The 23,072-nt window shown below is 46.7% G+C and overlaps 2 protein-coding genes and 1 long non-coding RNA gene across 3 annotated transcripts in view; 1 reads left to right on the top strand and 2 right to left on the bottom strand.

Moving 5' to 3' along the window:
- LOC122368702 (secreted frizzled-related protein 5-like) overlaps positions 1–23,072 on the top strand; it is a 39,308-nt gene that overhangs the window by 2,912 nt on the left and 13,324 nt on the right. The gene's annotated exons all lie outside the window — the stretch shown is intronic.
- Positions 13,207–17,386, bottom strand: LOC122368706. Its single transcript, XM_043342905.1, has 2 exons — positions 13,419–17,386; positions 13,207–13,260 (listed from the first exon to the last, which is right to left on the bottom strand). The coding sequence occupies exon 1, from the start codon at positions 17,188–17,190 to the stop codon at positions 13,924–13,926; it is 3,267 nt and encodes a 1,088-aa protein (XP_043198840.1). The 5' UTR covers positions 17,191–17,386; the 3' UTR covers positions 13,207–13,260; positions 13,419–13,923.
- Positions 13,207–20,823, bottom strand: LOC122368707. Its single transcript, XR_006254280.1, has 3 exons — positions 20,374–20,823; positions 19,985–20,215; positions 13,207–13,608 (listed from the first exon to the last, which is right to left on the bottom strand). It is a non-coding gene; the product is annotated as an uncharacterized LOC122368707 (long non-coding RNA).

Below are 23,072 nucleotides of genomic sequence, written 5' to 3'. Positions count from 1 at the left end.
CTTCTTTATGAAATACTATTGTGAGAACGATACACATGCAGGGCTCCTGTTCTAACTCATTAAACTCAGAAACCATTCATTGAAAAGCTACCATGATAGCAGAAACAGCTTCATCATGAATTGTGCTATCCGGTGATATGCTATTTTCTCATATATCTTCTCGAAGCTTCCGTAAAATTTACATTGAAACCTGGACATATTTCTCAGTACCATATAGCCCGATTTCAGGAACCGGATCGTGGGTCTACTTTCGGCAGGGATATAAGTCCTCAAATGATAAAGTGGCTTAAAAATAAGGTTCTATCCGATAACTTCGGACAATTTCCTACCCATTGATAGGTATAAATAACAGTTTATCGAAAGTCGGGTTTTTGATTAAATTCGCGCTAATCTGGTATTCGGCAAGACCGTGCACCGGCTGTCTGGTGGGGCTGACCGTCAGCACGGACAAGGTATAGTGCGAGCAAGGCTGAAAAGATGCGGATGGGTTAGTCCTGAGTTTTAGCGAGGACAAGCCTTATTTGTTTGGTGTAGGTGTTCTGATCGGAAATGAAGAATTGATAAAGGTAGCTTCTTCAGAGAGCTAGTAAGGACAATTCTTACCGTTGAAACCCATGCACAGCTGAAATAAGTAAGCCATGTTATTTGATTTCACTTCCAAGTTAATTAATGAAGTTGACATTAATTAGCCAGCTGACAAAGTAGGTTGTCAAAATGATGCCGCTGTTGGCTTGTCTTGTCTCCAAATAAGGCCATAGCCAATTAATAATTCAATCAATCAGGAGCTAACTGGTAAAACAATGATAAATTGCTGTGTTTATGAAAGCTGTCAAACCACTCATCAGATAGGTGTCAGTCAGTGAGTTCCCAGTCAGGCGCAGTTATTTCTGACGTGTAGTGCCGAGAACGACAGATGCACGGAGGCACCCGCCGGCAGATCGTCAAACCGAGTTCTCCGTGAAGGGCTGCAGGCACCGGGAGTCGTATCACTGGACAGGTAGAGACGGTCGGATGTTCATTAGGTGAACGTGATTACTAGGCATACACTCCGCTTCACGTAGTTAGCTGAAAAGTTGGTCTCTTGGTAGTCGGTAGTTGGTTCTCGTTTGGTGTGATGAGCGCAGCTCAGCAGGTCTGAATCTATCAATTATCCGCTAGCCCAATCAGGCAAGCTCGATCTGCTCCATGAAGATGTCACCCGGTGGCGGCGGACACGGGCAGCGGGGCCGATGGCGGTCCACGGTCCCCCCATCCCGCAGACGGGCCCGTCCCGTTCCGTCCCGTCCCGTCCCGTCCCGTCCCGTCCCGTCCCGTCCCGCTCCCAGGACCTGAGACGTCCGGGCCTGTCCGGGTGTGGAGCGGCCGGTTGGGCGGTCGGCCGGCTGTCACACCTGTCACGGACCTGTCGCCGGCGGCTGCCGGTCCCGGCCGATCCTATCGGGTGTGTGTCGGCGTTCCGGCCGCGGTTTGTTGTGTCAGAAAACACGCCGGCCGCCGATAGGGTCTGGGCCGCGTCTGGAGCCGCCGGCTGACCGCTCGGTAGTGAGTGGGTGAGAGGTGAGAGGCTCGGCAGAGCTGCCGCCATCAGCGGCTCACAGGGCTCAGAGTGTTGACGTTGACGTCAGCGGCTCAAACAGGAGGTGCCACCGACTCAAATGGAAGGCAAGGACAGTGGCTCAGAGTCGCGGCACCAATGGCAGGTGCCACCGGCTCAAATGGAAGGCTGTGACGGCAGCTCAGAGATGCGGCACCAGTGGAAGGCGCCGCCGGCTCAGAACGGTCTCTGTCGGCAGCGGCTCAGGGCAGCCGGCCCCACCGACTCAAATGGAGGGCTGGGACAGCGGCTCAGCTGCGGCACCAACGGAAGGTGCCTCCGGCTCAAATTGAAGGCTAGGACAGCGGCTCAGAGCGGTCAGCACCTGTGAAAGGTGCCACCGGCTCAGCTGGGATGAGGTTGGACCTGGGTGGCTCAGAGCGGCCGTGCAGCAGCGGTGGGAGGCGACAGCGGCTCAGATTGGAGCCTGGCCCCGCGCAGCCGCCGCCGCCGCCGCTCCGTGACCGCTGATGCGCTAGAAGAGGCCGGTCTTGATTGATGCAGGCTGAATGCTAGGAGTCGGCTCCGTCCGGACTTGGTCCGCAGTCGACCGGGACCGGGTGTCGGTTTGGATGCAGTCCGCAGATGAAGGATTATTAAGATGACGGACCATTGCTGCGTGAGAAACACAAACGCCTGAAGTCTGATGTGACTGGGCCTTCACAGCCGGCCTGCCAGAAAAGGTTGTTCTTGGTTAGTTGTTTTTCTCCCTAATGGTGCCATGCTTGTATTTTTCAGTTGGCACGTTACATCAGGTAGAATGCCGACGGTGAGTACTGCTGAATCGTTTCCTCTGTGACTAAGACAGTAAGCACGAACCTCCATTTCTCACAAGGCCACGAGACAATTTCCTTGCGAAGTATTTCATAGTATTTGTGCTTTTTCCACTAGTGCTGGCGCCTCCAACCGTGTGCTGACATCACTGAGAACAGTTAGGATGCGTGCCAACTGTCTGCTTAATTAAACATTTTTTGATCTTCCCAAACAATAGTGTTTGCAGCCTGCAGGAATGTGTAAGACATGTGTGATGAAAGGATAAAGCAGCTGTTATTAGAGTTTGGTGTCAACTGTCAAGGTGTAGCACTGCTAAGATGATGAAAGCTAACGTGCTGTTTGATGTCCCATGGCATGGGAGGAACAAAAGTGTCGACGAAGTAGCTTCAGACATATCAATACTTGTTTGCTTCTCTTTCTTACGAAAAGGCTAATTTGCATCCCTAAATTATCGACCCGATTTCCGGGACAGAAGTAGGTACCTACATAGTTATATAAACAAACGGCATCATGACGTGCCCCGTAGGTTATGCACTTATGCAGGCAGGGCACCCGCAACCCGTACTAGAGCATGCGCCAGTCATACAAACTCAGGCCCCATCCTCCGAGAAAACGATGACATGCCATTGAGCTGGCAGGGGATCATCGAGGAGTGTTTCACATCCTCAGATGCGACATTGAGAGATTTGATAGATCCTGTTGCAGTTGATCCGACATGAGGGTATCGTTTCACACCTTTGCTTAGGAATGCCTTGCTCGAATCGATAAAACGTACAGTTACTGAGCCAGTTGATTTATCAGTGTCCTTATCAGTTAATGGAAATATTTCGAGACGGAAGGTCGAATGCTCCGCCCTACATATGCGCGTTTTAATATGCTCTCCGATTAAATGCGTTTATGTTATTGTTTTAATCGTTATCATTTTAATAGAATTTCATTTTCAGCCGCTCATCGATACCTCTATTGATATGTAATGATGAACAAGCATATATGATTATTAGGTATATCTTTAACCCGCGCCCCCCTGGGTTATTTCTATAACTCACCCCGCTGGAGGGGGGGGGGCTATTCATGGCCCTCATCCTAACTCCGAAACTACTGTGCAGATTGTCAAAATTCCAATGTCTTCTGAAAGCCCAGGAAAATTTGTCGGGAGCAATCAAATTTTATTAATTTCGAGGTCACTGATGACGTCAACGGTCAAAGCTCAGGTCAAAGGGAAAATTATCAACATTTGGCTTGTTCACAATTTGGGCTCTGGTCGCTGGCTAACTTGTAAGATCAGGCTCATTTTTGGTTTCACACTCATGAACAGATGCCCGAGATACCCTGAGGGTACCGAACTTGTACTTCGAATTGTTCAGGTCAAGGGCAGGTCATCCGTGGCCCGTGGGTCATCCTACCTATGTCACGGAACTTTTATATAATACATCGGCTACGCGACGCATGTTTTATGGTCGATTTAGGCCATATATTTCGAAATCAGCGTCGTCTGTGTCATTTGAAGCAATTTTCAGCTGAAAGCTAAGGTCATTTTCAGGTGAAAAAGGTCAAATTTTGAAGTTCAAAAGTCCGAGATAGCGGTTTGGTTATTGGTAGTCCCGTGTATTTTGATAGAATTTTTTTTTTTAATACCTATATTTTTCAGTTTTTATCTAAATAATTTCAAAAAATTTGAAAATCCGAGATAACGGTTTGGTAGTCCCGTGTATTTTGAGTCCGCTCGTGCAAAAAAAATGGATCTAGCTCAAAACTGAGCTCTTGAGAGTGATTGGCGTAGTTCAATGTTTTGCATCAAATTCGGCCAAACATGACGTCACTCTGACGTCATATTCGGACAGCTATGGTAGCTACGATTTTTTATTTAGACAGAAGGTGTCAAATTTATACAGTCAAAACTCAAAGGTACTGAAAGTTTCGTGTTGATACGTCTAGCGGTTTAAAAGATATGCCAAAAAATGAGAGGGGGCTCTATATGGCCCCCCAGTGTGGCGCGGGCTAAACAGATCTTTGATCTGTAGTCTGTACGATGCCAGATCTGTAGTGCTCATTTGTAAGTGTGTCCTCCTTGACGTGTGCTATCTCGAATTATTACCATATATTATAAAACATAATTGAATGCATGCAAGTATACTTTTTTCCCAAGTCCCACCTACCGACAGTAATTTTTTTAAATACATGGTACAGTTAAGTCATTGCATGGAAATCAATGAACTTTTCTGTCCTACACTGAGAAAAAAAATTATTCCCCTGGAACACCTTTAAGGGTGTGTACCAAACTGCACCTCGCTGGGGTGTCAGACGGGTGTCACTTTTGACACCAATACAGGTGTCATTGGGAATGAAACACCGGGTGTCTGACACCCTTTTAGGTGTCTGATACCCTTTTGGGTGCACACCCAAAAGGGTGTCAGACACCCGGTGTTTGATTCCCAATGACACCTGTATTGGTGTCAAAAGTGACACCCGTCTGACACCCCAGCGAGGTGCAGTTTGGTACACACCCTTAAAGGTGTTACGAGAGTGTCCATTGGATGCCAAAAAAGGTGTCGACACATTCTTACATTTATTGGTTCAAACAGGCATATCGCATACAATGGCATTCCTATCTTGTATACAGCAACAAACTATAAAGTACAAAAAATATGGGCCCTATATTTACGGAGAAATCCAATGAAAACTCACCGAAACACATCGGGTCCATTCACAGTGAGAAGTTGCTCGCATTTCAGCAATGATAATTAACCGTCGATTATCTCCAACCAGATGTTATTCCGCAGTTCACTTGCTTTCGTTTCCATGGTGCAATGCTGTGTTGTCATCCTCACTCCAGACTTCAAATTTCACCGAGTACCGCCCGCCTCGTCATTTGAATAAACACGGAGCATGCTACAAATAAAAGCTAAACATTATCATTAACGCACAATCACTTGAAGAAGTACACTGCGAACAACGTTCGGCGCCACTATATCCACATAAATTCAAAAAAAGCCCTGCCATCACTCACACCGCACACGCACCACGTGGCACGCCGCCGCCAACTGAAATCTAACGGCTTTCCTGCAAGGTGGCGCTTTTTGATCTTCGCATGGTTGACGCCGTGACTAGCACACAAATGACGTCACACAATGAAGCTTGCTGATTGGGTAATGATTCAAACCACTGGACCTGCTGTGGTTTCTAGCAGTGCCACGGAGTCAGAGTCGGAGTCTGATGGAGTTGGCAGTTCTGGCCGGAATAGGAGTCCATTTTGGAAGACAGAGCGGGAGTGCGAGTCACTGAAAATCCGTTAGACACCGCATCCCTGGTTCCTAACACAAGTGACGTCAGAACAATTTATGTGATGATTTAGGTTCGAATACACGACAGCTTTCAAACATTTCATGACTCATGCTGGAATGTTCCTCAACAAATGACAACACACGTGAAGGTATCACAAGGGTATCAGATCCCTTTTAAGGAACATTTTTGTTTACACCTTTTGAAGTGTTGATGGTTTAGGGTGTTTGACACCCGAATGGATGTTGGTGTAGGACACCCATTAATGTGTCTTTCTGAATCCCATCATGGTGTGTTTAAAAGCGCGTTGCACTTGAAGGTTGTCATCGTGGTGTTGTACACCTCCATGATTCCCAAAACAACATTTTTGACACCAATCTGGGCGTTATATATGACACTGCAATGATGTCCGACACCCGTGAGACACCCCATGGGAATATTTTTCCTCATTTTTTTCACGCTGTTTTTGGTGTCAGATCCTTTTGCAAGTGTCAATGTGACACCTCTAGCAGTGTCGGACACTCTTAACATTCCGCTTCAATAAATGGCAACACCTGTGAAGGCATCATAAGGGTGTCAGATGCTTTTAAAAGAACATTTTTGACACCTTTTAGGGTGTTTGATACCTTAGAGTGTTTGATACCCGGATGGGTGTGGGTGTCGGACACCTATTAAGGTGTCATGCTGAATCCCATTAAGGTATATCTAAACGCTCGCATGCGAATGAACACTTGAAAGGGTGTCATCGTGGTGTTGTACACCTTAATGATTCCCTAAACAGCATTTTTCAACACCAATCTGGGTGTTCGATGACACCTCCAATGGTGTCTGACACCCGTAAAACACCCCTGGGGAATAATTTTTTTTCTCAGTGTAGTTGTAAAATATGTAGGTACTTTTCAACTCCAGTCAGTAGTCACCAATGTTTATCTCATATTTTCCCGTCACTGATCCAATAGTAATAGCGATTTCAGATGTCACAATTGTGCGGCGTCCTCAAAGCGATCTAGTCGCAAATCTGCAGAAATTAATGGGTTGTCTCCGTCGTGTTTCGTATCGGCGCACCCATCAGTCTGCGGCGTCAGAGATAGCCGGTGTACGGGAGCATGGCTCTGACTGCGGGCTGCTGATTCCTCCCGGCTCGAACGGTGCCGGCGATACCAGCCGACTGAGACCGGCGTCAGACTTTGATGATACCAGGCGGGCTTTCCCATCGCTGCATATACGGCTTTATTTGGTGTAAGGGTGATTGATGCGCATTTTCACCGACGTTGGCCGCTAAGGAATGATTGGAATTTTAATGGGCGGGATATATCTCGAGCGGCATCTGTGAGGCTGAATATAATTAGGTCTCGAAGTTCATATTTTAACGCGTCTTTTATCGGATATTTTCATGGTATAAGACATAATGTATGGCTTCAAAGTTCACCTAAGGCAAATATGTCAGATCGCAGCAAAGATCACGTAGCGACACTTCATGCAGGAAGTCATTTCCCGGTACGGTCATTAACTACTTTTGAATCTCGGTGCAGCATGGAAATGTCATTTCCTTGTGCCCAAGGACTTACGAAATTAATATAGAACAAATCGTGCACCCCATACGCTGCAGAACATTTAAGTAATGTCAACTCAATTACGACACTATAGTTATTTTCTTGCATTTCCTGAAAAGGTTCGTGGAATGTGACAGTCTTATATAGTTTTATATGTCGATATAAAATATCGGCGTGCGTATCACGTATGGCTTTGTTGCATCGACTAAGAAGGGGAAGATGACATGAATGCTGACTTGAAAAGAAGAGTACCTAAGTAGGGACAATTGACATTTGTCGTTGTTTCCTTTCGTTTGGATTATGTTGCCTCGTTTTAAGTAAAACGATGTCTGAGCTCAAAGCTGTCTGTGGGTATAGTTATTATGTGTGACCTCCCCGCCAAGTGCTTAACATAATGCAACGAAAAATTATAGATCTTATTGTATGTACGCAATATTGTGCGGCTGGTGATGAACGTTACGTCACGGCGCCGTGTACCGACTGCCGATGGTGTGAGCGCGGTAGCCGGTCTGGAGGGCGCCGCGCCCAGACTCGTGTCGGCGCCGGCCGCTGCCGGGGCACGTCTGGGGGCGGCGGGGTCCGGCGGCACGGCGGCGGCTCGTCGCGTGTCGGCGGCGGCGGCTCCGTCGCGTGTCGGCGCCGGCGGCGGTGCCCGATTTGGTGCCGCCACCGGCCGCGCCACCCCCGGCCGACCCGCCGGCAGCCGAGCCGACCGGCCTACCGCCGATCACAACGGACCGCTTCCGAAAACACCAACTAAAATGCCGCTCAGCCGCTACTCACTCGACAAACTATTCGAAAAGTTACGATAATCTGACCAACAGCTGGCCGAACAGACAGGCTAAGTTGGAGGAAAGCGGTGGGTGTCCAGGTGATCTGAGCTGATGGCTAACCGTAAGCTTTGTAATCTATGCGCTAATGCTGACAAGGCGTGCTGACGTGCCCGGTTCAGTGTGACACTAACGTTCCATCTCAAGGCCCGTGATATGCCCGGGTATACTCCCGACGCTGGAGTTCCCGAGCGTGGTGAAAGATCACTTCAACTCGGTACACTTTGTGTGGTTGGCGGTGTGTGTAAACAATGTCACATTTGTGAGGTTTATTATATAAATGTTGTCATTTGCATAGACGCAAGGCAAAACTCCTATTGTAAAGGATATTCGCTGGCTGAGGTATGAGTAAAGGCTTCACAGTTCAAAGAAATATTTTTAGTTTATTTTCGCATCACCAAGAAAACAAATATCCATAGGTACCTACTAAAGCGTAATATGCATACAATAACCGGTGAAGTCACCAGATGAAATCATTTCGCCCAGGCGCTCAGTTCAACTAATGCTCCTCAAAAGGTAATTTTGTAATGCTGGGTCATGTGCCTTCATGTATGTATATGGACAGGGTAACTTTTAAAGGGGGAAAGGGGAATTTCCCCCCCTCGAAAATTCCGCTCCCCTTTTCAAATTGTGCGTGAACGGCTAGGGAGGGAAGGGGGAATTTCCCCCTTTCAGATTTATTTTTGAGCCCATTTTCAATCAATTCGCTACTCAGATTCTATAGGGGAAGTTGGGGGAACGCCGAATACTTTTTTTCTGACGCCCGTAGCACGCAAGGTAGACAACATAAGCTTTTCTTGTTGGCGTCATTCGAAAGGCCAGTCTTTTGCCTTTCAAACATACCAGGCGCATTTGATGAATTCGCATACCGTTACGCGCACAAACTAAAAATATCAAAGAAGTGACTTTTTCGGCGTTGCCCCGGACTGCGGGGAAAGCCGAAAATGGGAGAAATGATCTACGGGGAATGCCGACATTGATGTTTTGCCACTTTATCTCAAACTTTATCCAGAATTTATCAAAGCTGACACGCGTTTTAAGAGCTTGAGAACGCTTGGTGCACACTGGAAGTTATAATTGTGTGATATAATAAGAAAATGCCAGGTAAATAATTCCTTATAGGTAACAGGCCGTTGTGTCGGTTGAAAGTGTAATTTGTGTGACTAAAAATTCGCGTTGCTATTCTACAGCAGTAAAGTCCACGTAGCGTGCTTTAACGTGCGTAATTGCACGTTTTCGGCATTACCCCAGCCAGCCATACTTTCATTTGCAGGCCCATAACTTTTCAACGTGCCGTATAAATTTCAAATAGGCAGCACATTTATGCAAAGACATGCTGAAGATTACTTGACCGAATTGGCCAGACAAACGGTAGCATAATGAGTAAGAAATGCAGCTTCAAAGGCGCATGTAGTACAAGGAACGCGTACCTTGAAAACGCTCTTGGCGCCCTCACAGCCGAAGTATTCCGAATGACGACTCGTAACAAACATGCGATAATTGTAGTCACTTAAGCTTCAGAGCATCACTGACAGGTGGCATCCATGTCTTACGGTTTTCGAAATATCTCGAATTTCGGCTTTGCCCCAACTCCGGCATTGCCCCAACTTCCCCTAATCATCGTTGATCAGACTCTTGTCATCAATCAACGTTGCTGGCGCTTAGATAATTTTCCATTTGAGGCTCCATCCAACCATTTTACGTTCAGTGCAGCGGGAACTCCAGATTTGACCCGATACCGATCGGATGGTCGGTGGGACCGTCTCTTGTTTTGTCTCTTCCGTCTCTTCGCAATCACTGACATATCGCTACAGGCGTAGAAACCGGCGGGGGACGGGGGTCATGACCTCTTCGAACCAAGGGTCTTCCTTCGAACCAGGGTCCTTCAATCGGTCTTGGCCTAGCAAAAATAGTCACGTGCTAACCTCTCTCTATTTAGAAAAGCGCTACTTGATGTTTAGCCAGAGTAATAGGTTGATACTACTGATTGACTTTTGCAAGGGCGCAGTCAAGTTGGGACCTCCCCCGCCCCTTACCGCCAAGGTAGGTACCTACGTATATTTTTAGCTAATTTATTTTTTTTGGCAACCTAACAATATAAAGTGGCCTGAATCCGGGGAGAGAGTAGGATTTGGGGGTAGGTAAGGTTCTGCAGGCGCCATCCTAACAAAAACCTAATGGCATTGGGCCCCCTTTCAGATGCCACTGGATCCGCCCTTGCCCCGAGCTTTATTCCCCCTCTCGACTTTTCCTGTAAAAGTAACCCTGTATATGGAAGACCCCATAGTTTACCTTATGTACATGTGCAAAATGCATAATACAGGGGGGGGGGGGGGCGAAGTTGTAGCCCTTCTATCGCGTGAAGTAACATGAAAACTTAGAGATTTCGCTTTCCGTTTCGAAGGTCGGCGCAGCAGGTCACCCGTCATTTCCCCGCGCTCTGATCACTACCGATATGCTCCGGACGTTAAAGGGACCCTCCCACCTTCAAAAAAGTTTATGAATTGTCATGAAAGTGATGTCGCTCGGTTCAGAAAGAGCGAAAACGAATATCTACCAAATTTCACCGAAAATATTCACCGGTTTTCAAGATATTAGACTTTTACTTTTGTTTACTTTTTGGGATCTCCGCTGTTTCTAGCGACTTTATTTGGAAGCAATAATTTGGCAGCTGAAAGTGCGGCACTTGTTGCGCGCAAAGCAGCATATACTACTGCGTGCTACAAAATGTTTTAGTCAAACATTTAAAAATCGTTAGATATCTGCGCTGACGTCACACATTCAGAGGGGTATTCCTATGCAGTAGCCCCTCTGAATCAAAATGCTGCAATTTTGAAATTCAATATTTCCGATTTAAGGCATTTCTCGATGTTATGAGTGCCGAAACCGGTAATTGTGAGCCAGGGACCCCATTTTGGCTATCTCAACTCAAATCTAATGTTAACCCTCGCCGGCACAGGGGGGGTTGATGCAACCCCCCTATGGTTTTTCGCGAATAACTCGCGTAAAAAGCGGCTGATCGCGACGAAACTTTCAGTACCCTCGCATTGATCAATTTTACACCTACCCTGAAAATTTCATGACCCTGACCCCAATGACCTTTGACCTGTGACCTCTTTTCTGTGACCATGTTTGGCCGAAATCGCGGTTCGGCGCATGTCGGCTCGCATTAGTTGCGCGTTTGCAAGCTTTTCGTGGTTTCAAACGTTCAAACATGTGATTTGATGTTACTCCCATGCATTAGGGTGGGTGTCAAGGTCACCTGAAGGTCAGGTCAGGTCATTGACCTTTGGTGACCTCGGGTGACCTCGGTTCACTTTTTCGAGTTTTACATGTTTCTAGGCTGGTTTTTGGAGCTGAATTCGAATTTAGCAACCATTTGAACATTTACGAAGTAGTTTTGGTGCCTTCGTAACATGTTGCGAAGCTGTCCGAGGCGGTTGACACGTATTACGAATACCCGTCACAACCCCTACCGGTTGACATGACCTGACCTGACCCGACCTGGTCTAAATATTTAAAGACATCATCTCTGATCAAAACTAACACGATATTCGTGATCAGCACCCCGGAAAACCACATGGCAGCCACACTTTACGACTTTCTAACAGGTCCCGATTTTCCCGGTTTTCGGGTCATTGACCTGACCTGGAAGGTCACCCGATGATCTAGGACCTTAAAATTGGGTATCATCAGCTTCCTCTCGTGACGGGCAACACGCTCGTTTTTTCCGCGAAGCTCTAGCTCGATCAGGGGCCAAACGCGAGGGGGGGGGGTCGTACCCCCCCCCCCCCCTTGTGCCGTCGAAGGACTCAAAATGGCCTGTGCCGGCGAGGGTTAAGGTGGGAGGGTCCCATTAACCTGCGTCGACACCGTCAAAACTATCGGAGGGGGGGGCTCCTTCACATTATTTTTCGTCATAATCATTTAAACTATATGATGTTCGTATATGCACTTTACTACAGCAATCAAAGTAGAAACGCATCCTTACCACAAAGCGTTAGTTTCCCATGCGACAGCAATCAGTATTGTACGGGTCCGGTCCGCTCCGAGATCCGGGCTCCAGTCGGCTTGTAGCGCCGTGCTGACCGCTTGCTGACGACCCCCGTCAGCAGCCGCCCGGACCTGTCAATCAGCAGCCGGCTCTCGGCAGCGTGTTAGTCTGTCATCGTGGCACCAGCGTCCGGCCTCCGGGACTGTGATGATTCAGCCCGCCATCCTGTCAGGCCCCTTATTTGGTCACCTGTCTCAGCTGGGGCCATCTTTTTCAGTAAATAATTGTAGATGGCTCTATTTGTCTGTTATATAAATTGTAAGTGTTTTATACATTATAAGCTAAGCTCGAAGGGTTGAATAGACGGAGCTGGGTGAACTGAATGTATCAAATCGAAATCCACTTAAAGGAAATAGTTCACTTTCACGAAATTATTTTTTTTTTGCAACGATTTATGATTTTTTATGTTCAAAATAATCAGCAAAGAAAATAAAACCTTTTTATAACAAAATATTTTTTTTCTTTATTTTGATATAGGAAGAACTTTTCAGTTTCTGTAAGGCACACGCGATCCAGTATGAAAAGAGCATGGGTCCCGAAAATTCTTCAGAAACAGAGAAATTATCGCAGCCACCGGCATTTGGGCGATCTGCTCGATCTGATAATGTTCCCCTGAATGTCCTAATTGATCAGTACGAGAATTTCTCTAGAGTTCTCGTAGATAATTTCTCTAGTTTCTGAAGAATTTTCGGGACCCATGCTCTTTTCATACTGGATGGAAATATATGCAAGGCACACATCCTCAACGCAAGACACCTTTTTCGGGACGAGAAATAGAATATCTTTGCCTAGGGTGATCGTTGGGCTGTAAAAGCTCCTGATTTATGCTCGTCTCAGCCCAAGCTACGGAACTGCTATTCCAGTTCAAAACCCATGTTAAAAAGTGAACTATTTCCTTTAATGATCTTAATTTCGCTAACAGAAGACCATCTCAGTCAGAAGTCTAGTGCTTCGAGCGCCGGAGCGGCTCGAACTCGGGGCTATCAGTATCGCCACTGGAAGTCTGGTGTTCGAAGCTACCGAAGTTTCCAAATGGACGAAACTGCACCGATCTCATTTAACTTTAGCTTGACACAGAAGGCGAACAGTCATGTTTAGATTCATCTAAATGCCTCAGGGCTATTTTTACCGGTGGAGCCTCAGGATCCAATACTCATTGTATTTAAAAACGGTTTTCTGCAAGAAACAAAACACCAACAGGTCCATAAGTATGACAATTAAAAAAGACAGTCAGTAGCGATATAAGACGTAACCAAATATAAGTACGATAGAAGTAGTAACCAAATAAAACGAAACACATAGCACACAAACACATAAACGCAAAGAAAACTCACGGATTGTTTCAGGTCTGCAGCCACCGGCAAGAACTTGACACCGCCGATTTAACGTTCGTTCGTTGGCGTTCGTATAAGTTCGTTCGTTCGTATAAGTTCGTTCGTTCGTACAGGTTCGTTCGTTCGTACAGGTTCGTTCGTTCGTTCAGGTTCGTTCGTTCCGCTTCGCGCCGCTCACCCGCTCACTGTCCTTTGGTGATTTTGTAAACGGACGCAAAAGCATAAAACATAAAAATGACAAAAAAGCGATACCAAAACCTATAGAAAAATAACATAATCTCTGGCCAACGAAACAACAATTGAATCAGCAAATTAAATCTGACTTCACGAGACAAACGCTAAAAATATATATATAAGACATGTGCCGTTAACATAAGATACCTGCCAACAGAAGAAAAACTCGACAGATTAAGATCCATTTTGCAGCCAACATAAAAAGATACTCGGCTTTAACACCCGGCCCATTTGATACTATGGGATCAAATTTATTCAGATTGAGAGATTTTTAACTTTCCGTGATTTTAACTAGCTTTTGAACAGGCCGCCAAATCGTGGTACCTTTACACCGGATTTTGACGGATCGTACCCTCGAGTCAGTGCTTGTTCTGACCTCTTCTATCAAGCCAAGAGGCCACACACCCCGCGGGACTGAACTGTCAACAATAAGCACCACATCGCCTACCTGCAAATTTGTCTGGAGCCTTGACCACTTGGCCCTTGGCTGAAGTAATGGGAGATATTCCGCACGCCAACGTCGCCAAAACTGCTCTGCAAGGAACGATGCTCGTTTCCAGTTCTTTTTGCTAAACGCATCTATATCTGTCACCATTGAGGCTGGTAGCAAAACAGAACGTAAATGCAGCAAGTGATTGGGCGTTAGCGGCAGGTCGTCTCGAGGGTCACTTGTCACTGGTACCAAGGGTCGATTATTCATAATGCTTTCCACTTCACAAAGGAATGTGGTTAGTGTTTCGTCAGTAAATGTTTGCTCCCTGAGTAAACCGCTCAGTATCTTACGAACACTCCTAATCAATCGCTCCCATGCGCCTCCGAAGTGAGAGGCACCAGGGGGGTTCCAACGCCATTCAATACCTCGATTTATCAAGTCTCTCCGAATTTGGGCCTCATGCTGAACAAGAAACTCGAGCTCTTTTTTCAGCTCACGATCCGCTCCCACAAAATTTGTCCCGTTGTCAGAACGCATGATTCTTATTTGTGAGCCCCGCCTGGCCGCGAAGCGCTTGAGGGCGCATATAAAAGAGTCAGACGACAAAATTTCGACTACTTCCAGGTGGACGGCGCGAATGGCCAAGCATGTAAAAATGACACCGTAACGTTTGACCTGCCCACGCCCTCTCTTGGTATAGAATGGTCCAAAATAATCTACCCCGGTACTCACCCATGGCTGCTCACTTTGCTGTATTCGATCTGCAGGCAAATCAGCCATTTTTTGCGTCTCCGTAGTACGAAAAAGCCTGCGGCAGCGGAGGCATTGGTGGAGACATCTCCTAACCGCCGTATTGGCTTTGATTAGCCAAAAGCTCTTACGCAATTCCGCCAGGACACATTGACGACCTGCATGGCCAATCCTCTCGTGAATATCCCGTATGATTAATTCCGGAATTCGCCCTTTATTTGGAATGATCAAAGGATGTTTACTTTCATAGGCCACGCCCATCGCGTGCCCTAAACGACCTCCTACTCTCAGAAGACCATCCTCCAACGTGGGGTCCAAAGACACAAGGCTGCTGGACCGCCGCACTTCCCGTCCTGCTTTCAGATTCTCTACCTCCTCCGCATAGTACTGACCCTGAAGTTCCCTGATGATAATATTCTCGGCTGACTTTAGCTCTGTTACAGTCAGCTCTGATGCTCGTGCTGATTTCTGTTTACCAGCCAATGTGTCTATAACGCGTCGTACCCACGCAACTGCTCTCTTCAAACGCTGCCACGAGGAATAATGATCAATCAATTTTTGAATGCTCGAATTCTTTTGAATCTTTGTTTCATTTTCTGTTCGGCTGTTTAATGCAACAGTGGTCACTCTTAGTTCAGGGTCCTCTGCATTATCTTCTAAGACAGGGAATCGGGGCCATTTCTCCCGTGATTCAAGTAGAAACGATGGACCTTGACGCCACATACACTCTTTGAGAAGGGTAGTTCCATCGCACCCGCGTGACAAAATGTCGGCTGGGTTTAACTCCGAAGGAACCCATCGCCATTGGTCTATTGAAGAGCCGTCTCGTATAACTGCCAAACGATTTGCCACGAACACATGAAATCGCGCTGCCTCATTCTGTATATATTTCAACACTGTAGTGCTATCAGTCCAGAAGAAGATGTCTGGCTTAAAATCGAATGGAAACGCTCTTTGTATTTCTAAATTGACTTTGACAGCTAGTGTTGCAGCAGAAAGCTCCAGCCTTGGGATACTGAGAGGCTTAATTGGTGCTAAATGGGATTTGCTGACCAAAAGATTGCACGACAGTTGACCGTCTCCATTGACGGCTCGCACGTACGAGGCCACCCCGTACCCCCTTTCGCTGGCATCCGAAAAGTGATGCAGCTCGAGGAGGACGGCAGAGGAAAGGCCACCGAAACATATGCACCTGGGAAGACTATACTGGGATAGACATTCTAGATCTGCTAACCATTGCTTCCACTGTCTGTGGTAGTGGGATGGCACCTCATCGTCCCAACCTAAACGAAGGCGAGTCAGCTCTTGTAAGAGCATTCGGGCCCGCATTACATACGGACCAACATGCCCCAGTGGATCATAAAGACCTGCTGTGGCGGACAGAAGCCCTCGTCTTGTGACAGGCTTGCCCCGAAATTTTTGCAAGTCAACTTGATATTCTAAGCGATCAGAACGAACGTTCCAGCCAACGCCTAAGGCTCGCTCAGAAGGCAAAGTATCTGATTTCAAATCTAGTGTTTGGATACCGGGCGAGTAGTCAACTTCTGGAATGGATTTCAAAACTGTAACGCTATTGCTAACAAACTTGGTGAGATTAAATCCACCTCTCAGACACAATTGCTTAAGATCAGATGCCAGCTTCACAGCAACATCTTCTTTTCCAGTCGATGCAAGACAATCATCCACATAAAAGTTATTAAGAACTGTCCTAGACACCAATGGGTCGTACAACCGTTCATTGTCTAGAGCGGTGCGACGAAGCGCAAAATTTGCACAGCTAGGAGAGGAAACAGCGCCAAAAAGATGAACTGTCATCCTATATTCCTTAGGATTCGAGGCGATGTTTCCATTGGGCCACCATAGGAAACGCAAAAAATCACGTTGTTTCTCGGGAATCCTCACCTGTAAGAACATACCCTCGACGTCCGCCATGAAGGCAACGGGTTCTTGTCGGAAACGAAGTAGAACATCTGTCAGGGTGTTGGTAAGGTCAGGTCCTTGTAAAAGCTCCTCATTTAGACTTTTTCCTTGAAAGGAGCTAGCGCAGTCAAAAACAACGCGTAATTTGCCTTTCTTAACAGGGTGTTCGACTCCGTGATGGGGCACAAACCATATCCTACCTTCTGCATTGCTCGAGAGATCGGGAGCTCTTTCAGCGTAGCCGTTGTCTAACAGTTTATCAATTTGCTTGGCATATTCTCTCAAGAAATGGGGCTGATTCTCGAATCTGCGCTTCAGTTGCACAAGGCGCCTATAAGCCACAGACTTATTGTTTGGAAGTTTAAGACTTGGATCACGAAACGGCAGGGCTATTTCGTACCGACCATCTATCAGCTGGCACGATGCCTTTACCATTTCGTGCCACCTAATGTCTTCTGCGGACAGACCCAACCGATATTCAGCCCTATTACCATAAACGTCGTCAAGAGCCACTTGCAATTGGTTAACTTTCAGACGAACTGGAGAATCCTTATCAACCCCACCTAGGACCCATCCGAACCTGGTTCTCACGGCGAATGGCCCGCCGTTCTGACTGGGAACCACCTCAAACGGCTCCATCACCGCCACCACATTATTCCCAAGTAGAAGGCCTACGTCGTGCTTAAAGTTTTCTTCTAAGTATACCCCGTTTTGTCTCAAGTACGGCCATTTGTTTAAATCTCTAACGTTCGGGGCATCCTCGATGGACACTGGGATCTTATTTAGAACAAATAACGGAGGAAGTTCTAATTTATTGTTGTGTTGTAAATCCTCCATGGTAACCTTCGAAACAACGCATGTTTCAAATTTGTGATCTGTGTTGATAGTAGAAAGAGTAATTGAAGTACTTTCGGCTGGTTCAACCCCTAAACTAGCGAGTAAATTTCTTGAAATGAACGAATGTGTGCTGCCGGAGTCCAAAAAGGCAGACGTGAACTTCGTCACCCCGAATAACGTAACACACACTGGTACGACTTGCAATTTTGCTCCTCCACTTGATGCAAGATGGCCCAAAGTGACTGTTGAGAGTGGAGTTTGTTTTCGGTCAAAATGAAGGATAGTTGGGTGCCGACTCCCACATTCTGTACAAATCTTTTTATTTTCACAATATTTGCTTAAATGATTCGGTAACAAACAACCAAAGCAAAGCTTATTTGACCGTATAAACGTCATTTTGACATCTCTGCTCTGCATTCTCAACTCGGGACACTCGGCGACTTCATGATCCTGCTGACAATAAAGACACGAGGAGTGATGAGAGCTGACGTTACCGGCTAAAAGTGTCCCTCTCGCGTGATATTTGCTTTCATGTTTTCTATCTTGGTAATTTTTCGTTACATTTGTTAAATGTCTCCCATATGACGGGTTGGATGCAATGCGCGCCTCCCTTTCAATGAAGTAAACAAAGTCTCTAAAGTCTGATTTTCGCTGCTCTGTTTGTTCAATATCATCGACTTTGATCCGCCATTTATCCTTAAAAAACGAAGGCAGTTTGTCTAAGAGCAAACGGACGGTTTTGATGTCGACTGAATCCGTTCCGCATGGGAGGCTTAACAAGGCATTCATGGTTCCCCTCAACTGAATAGCAAACGTTTCTAATCCCTGGACGTCATCGAGCCTCACCGCGGGGCATTGTATCAGGGTATCGACCAGACCCGACGCCACCTGAAACGGACACCCGTAACGTTTATCCAGCAAACTTACCGCTTCCACGAACCCTCTCGTTGGTGGCAGGTGTAAGCATGTGGAGACAATCTCCCTTGGTCGTCCGGAAGTGTATTGGTATAAATAATGCAATTTTTCATCTTCATCATCTACCTTTGTAGCAATATTTGACTTAAAAGCCCGCATGAAACATTTATATTTACTTAAATCTCCATCAAACGTTGAAATCTCCAAAGGAGGAAGATGGAGTCGTCTAGCCAGGTCATAAGAAGGATTTATGTCGCTACGCACGTTCGATTGGGTTGACTGTGAGGCATGAACGTCCTCTAAGTGGTCCCTAGTTGCTGAGGGCGAATGAGCTGAGGGAGAATGAGAAACATATTGCATGTTTGGCGCGTTATCCCGAAACGCGGCGTCATCACGTTCAGTTTCCTGAAAACCCATTGCAATTCCTTCCTCCTCCCTTTCTAACGCTGCTTCCCTCGCACTGACTTCCCCAATTTGCATTTTCAACTCCAACATCTCCTGCCTAGCCTTAAGTTCCTGCGCTTGGCGATCTAGCAAATGTTTCTGCTCTAAATATGATGCCCTAGCCTGTAGTCCTGCACGGCGTACTCTTTCGGAGACTATCGAAGACGAGGCCGAAGCTTGTGAACTTACTTCCCAATGAATACGTGCTGCCTCGAGGCCAGAAATATCGGGAGGTTTTAATGGTGATCTTGTGCTAAGCCTTGGCACGTCATCAGCGTCCGGTTGTAAAGGCACGACTGGGCTATTTGAGCGGCATGCAGAATTATCTTCCTTTAGGCAAGTTTGAAGTCTCTCAATCAAAACAGATTTTGTCCCTTGTGTATCCTGTCCCATCTTATCAAGCAGTATTCGCAACTGCCCCCGAGTTATATTGTTGAAATTTCCCGACATGTTTAAAAGTTGGGTGTATAGCACCGGGTAGCAGTGTATGCTGACTTGCAAAATGGATGCTAAGCCAAATATGGTGAAATAGTAAACGATAGATGGCTAGCCGATAAGTGCTAATAATATGTTAAAAATAACAAGACAAAGAGAATAAAGGAATTAAGAATAAAGCAATTATGAAAAAACAAAACGTAAAAACAAAAAAACAATAACAAAAGGTTGGGCTAAAGGGATAAAAGGACAGTGAGAACGTGATTACATGTCACGCAAATTACCTACTAAAAGTTCAGTTAAACGAAATTACAAGACCTCAACATCAAGCAATACGTGATCTTGTTCGATCTTGTGTACATACATATAAGTTCGTTTACTACCGATCAGTTAGTACTTAGTAGCACTACTCGCCCTATGTCGCAATGCGCAATTCGTAATCGTATTCGTTAACAACAGAAAATCAAACCAGCTCAACAACAGACAGAGGCCTAAGCTGACCCAACAACAGAAGCCCGAACCCCTACCCAGCAGGTTCCAGAAGACAGCCGTGAGGTTGCTGAAGAACGCCGAAGAATATAATATGAAGTCACTGTACCTTAGATTTTGGGATGATAGATTTGAAGGTCTTGCAGAACTTACTGTGCCTCTCACACAGATCAGAATCGAATTAATCCACCTTGTTGATTCTTCTTGCAGTTTTCGTACTGACGAACATTGGATTCAACTTGATTTCTTAATTTCCGGAGTAAGACGATACCAAACCAATCCAAAACTTTTACCGGTGGAGCCTCAGGATCCAATACTCATTGTATTTAAAAACGGTTTTCTGCAAGAAACAAAACACCAACAGGTCCATAAGTATGACAATTAAAAAAGACAGTCAGTAGCGATATAAGACGTAACCAAATATAAGTACGATAGAAGTAGTAACCAAATAAAACGAAACACATAGCACACAAACACATAAACGCAAAGAAAACTCACGGATTGTTTCAGGTCTGCAGCCACCGGCAAGAACTTGACACCGCCGATTTAACGTTCGTTCGTTGGCGTTCGTATAAGTTCGTTCGTTCGTATAAGTTCGTTCGTTCGTACAGGTTCGTTCGTTCGTACAGGTTCGTTCGTTCGTTCAGGTTCGTTCGTTCCGCTTCGCGCCGCTCACCCGCTCACTGTCCTTTGGTGATTTTGTAAACGGACGCAAAAGCATAAAACATAAAAATGACAAAAAAGCGATACCAAAACCTATAGAAAAATAACATAATCTCTGGCCAACGAAACAACAATTGAATCAGCAAATTAAATCTGACTTCACGAGACAAACGCTAAAAATATATATATAAGACATGTGCCGTTAACATAAGATACCTGCCAACAGAAGAAAAACTCGACAGATTAAGATCCATTTTGCAGCCAACATAAAAAGATACTCGGCTTTAACATATATTGGTATATATTGGGAAATGTTCAGAGCGAACGGACGTTTGCCATTTTACTCTGCATTTTGCAGCGCAAACTCACATATGCCTGATGCAAAGCGTCTTTGGTTTGCGTCGTTAAACCCTGTCAAACCCTTGCCAACTCAGAAGAATGCATCAAATTTCTTCGTCCCTGATTGAATATCAATCAGGCTCATCGCTGTGAGCCTTGATTGTGCACCTCATACGACGCATGGCATAAATTCAACGGTGACGATCCGACATAATAAAATTGAAGGTCACGACATAGCGCTCGCGAGATACCTACCTATAGTTCGTCTTTTTTAAGTTCGTCCTTCACTGTAAACATCTTCTTGAACTTGAACTTCTTGAAAAAAAAAAAAAAAAACATAGCACGAGAAAAAGAATAATGGAGTGACACATCAGTTTATATGATAGTCTGTGACCTCACATGACACAGTGGTAGTGGTGGTAGTGTAGTGGTAGTAGTATTGGTAGGAGTAGCGGTAGGGGTAGTGGTAGCATTAGGAGTAGTAGTAGGGGTAGTGTTAGGGGTAATAGTAGGAGTAGTGGTAGGGGTATTAGTATGGGTAGGGGTGGGGGCAGTGGTAGGGGTAGTGGTAGGGGTAGTGATAGGAGTAGTGGTATGGGTAAAAGCAGTAGAAGTGTGGTACTTACACAGGCCGATCCAATGTGACGTGGTGACCTATACGACCTGGCCTGACCGAAGGTGACCTGGCCTGACCCAGTGTGACCAGGGATGACCACCTTGACCTGACTTGACCCCGTGTGACCCAAATTTCATCAAACTAAGCCCTCAGAAAATTTTTCCTCTGCACGTTTCCGTCCATATCTCTGCTTACAGACGTCAGATGGATTTAAATCAAAGACCATTCGAAAGCAAATTGGCTGCTGCCGCATTTTCTGGCTACGCCGCGAAGCAAGTGGCGCAGCCGCTTGTAGTACCTACTTAGCAGCTAGCTGAAAAGCAGCTGGGTGCATACATGTTAGAAATTCGAAAATCCATGCTCTCATGTTCTTGGCTTGGAAACATCATCAAACAGGCGTTACTCGGAAATGGTGCTCTGCGTTATTGATTAAACGATTTCGGCTTCAAGCTGATCGTTTGTTTGATTTGCGATGTCATCGTTTGAGCTATCCCAAAATGGAAAGTCATGGTATGCATAGCAAAATTGCGACAAAACTCTTTGCCAGAAAACTCAATTGACCTGATGGCTGGCACAGCTAGACAGTAGACTGACATTTTACTAGACATAAATCTTCTAACTTATCTCTGCTCGGTCCCTTGTGATGCACGAGCAAATAACTGATGATATTACTGGTCGGTGAATTGGGCGGTGGCGGTGACTGTGACTGTGGCTGTTGTGGTGGTGGCGGTGGCGGTGGCGAGGGACGGTAGTTGCAACGCCTAGTAGAGGCGTTGCAATCAATCGGTCCATTGCGGGTGCGGGCATTGTGGCGGTAGCGGCTGGTAGCGGCAGTCACGGCCCGGGCGGTGGCGGTGACGATCGCGGGGGCGGTAACGGTGAGCGATGGCGGAGGCGGCGTTCCGGCAGCCAATTATCGGCAACGCGGGTGTGCCGGCCGCGGCGGGAGACGCTGCTAATTGACCGCAGCACGGCTATCTGATGCTGTGTCGCCGCCAGCGCCGCCCTGCCGCCGATAACGCCTCAGTCGCGCCGTGTCGCGCCGCGCAGACAGCGTGTCGTGCTGTCAGCGCGTGTCACCGCCGCTCGTCAGCCGGCGTCAGCAGATGTCACCACCGCGTGACAAATGTCTCACCACCGCGCGTCAGTCAGTGCGGCGGTGTTCGCGGACCCGAGCAGACACTTGTCACGAGGTCTCAGCATGGAGAGGTGACTTCCGGAATGTGTGAGGTCGTCGCCGAGCCCGGTGGCTCGCCATGGAGCCCGTGTCCTGCCGAGGGACGGATAGATCATCCATGATCTTACCGCTGAGTGCCATTCCGAGGTGCTGGCTCACTCCGCCGCAACCGATGACGGGTCGATGGTGGGCTGTTGACGGGTCGGATCCTTAGGTATCATTTAGTCCCGCTGAGACGACGTGAGAGCGCGACTGGCCTGCAGCTGGGAGAGCCGTCAGAAAACGTTTCGCTCCTCATCCATGGTTCTGTAACGAGCTAGCCATTACCTCTCGATAAATTGCATGCACTATTTCAAGTACTTGATGGCTGATGCGTACCTATATCACTTGGCGTTACCGATA

Source organism: Amphibalanus amphitrite, unplaced genomic scaffold, assembly GCF_019059575.1.
Source record: "Amphibalanus amphitrite isolate SeventyFive unplaced genomic scaffold, NRLGWU_Aamphi_draft 000969F_arrow, whole genome shotgun sequence".
Lineage (NCBI taxonomy): Eukaryota > Metazoa > Arthropoda > Thecostraca > Balanomorpha > Balanidae > Amphibalanus > Amphibalanus amphitrite.
The sequence above is the reverse complement of the archived record's forward strand: the minus strand, read 5'-3'. Positions and strand labels throughout refer to the sequence as shown.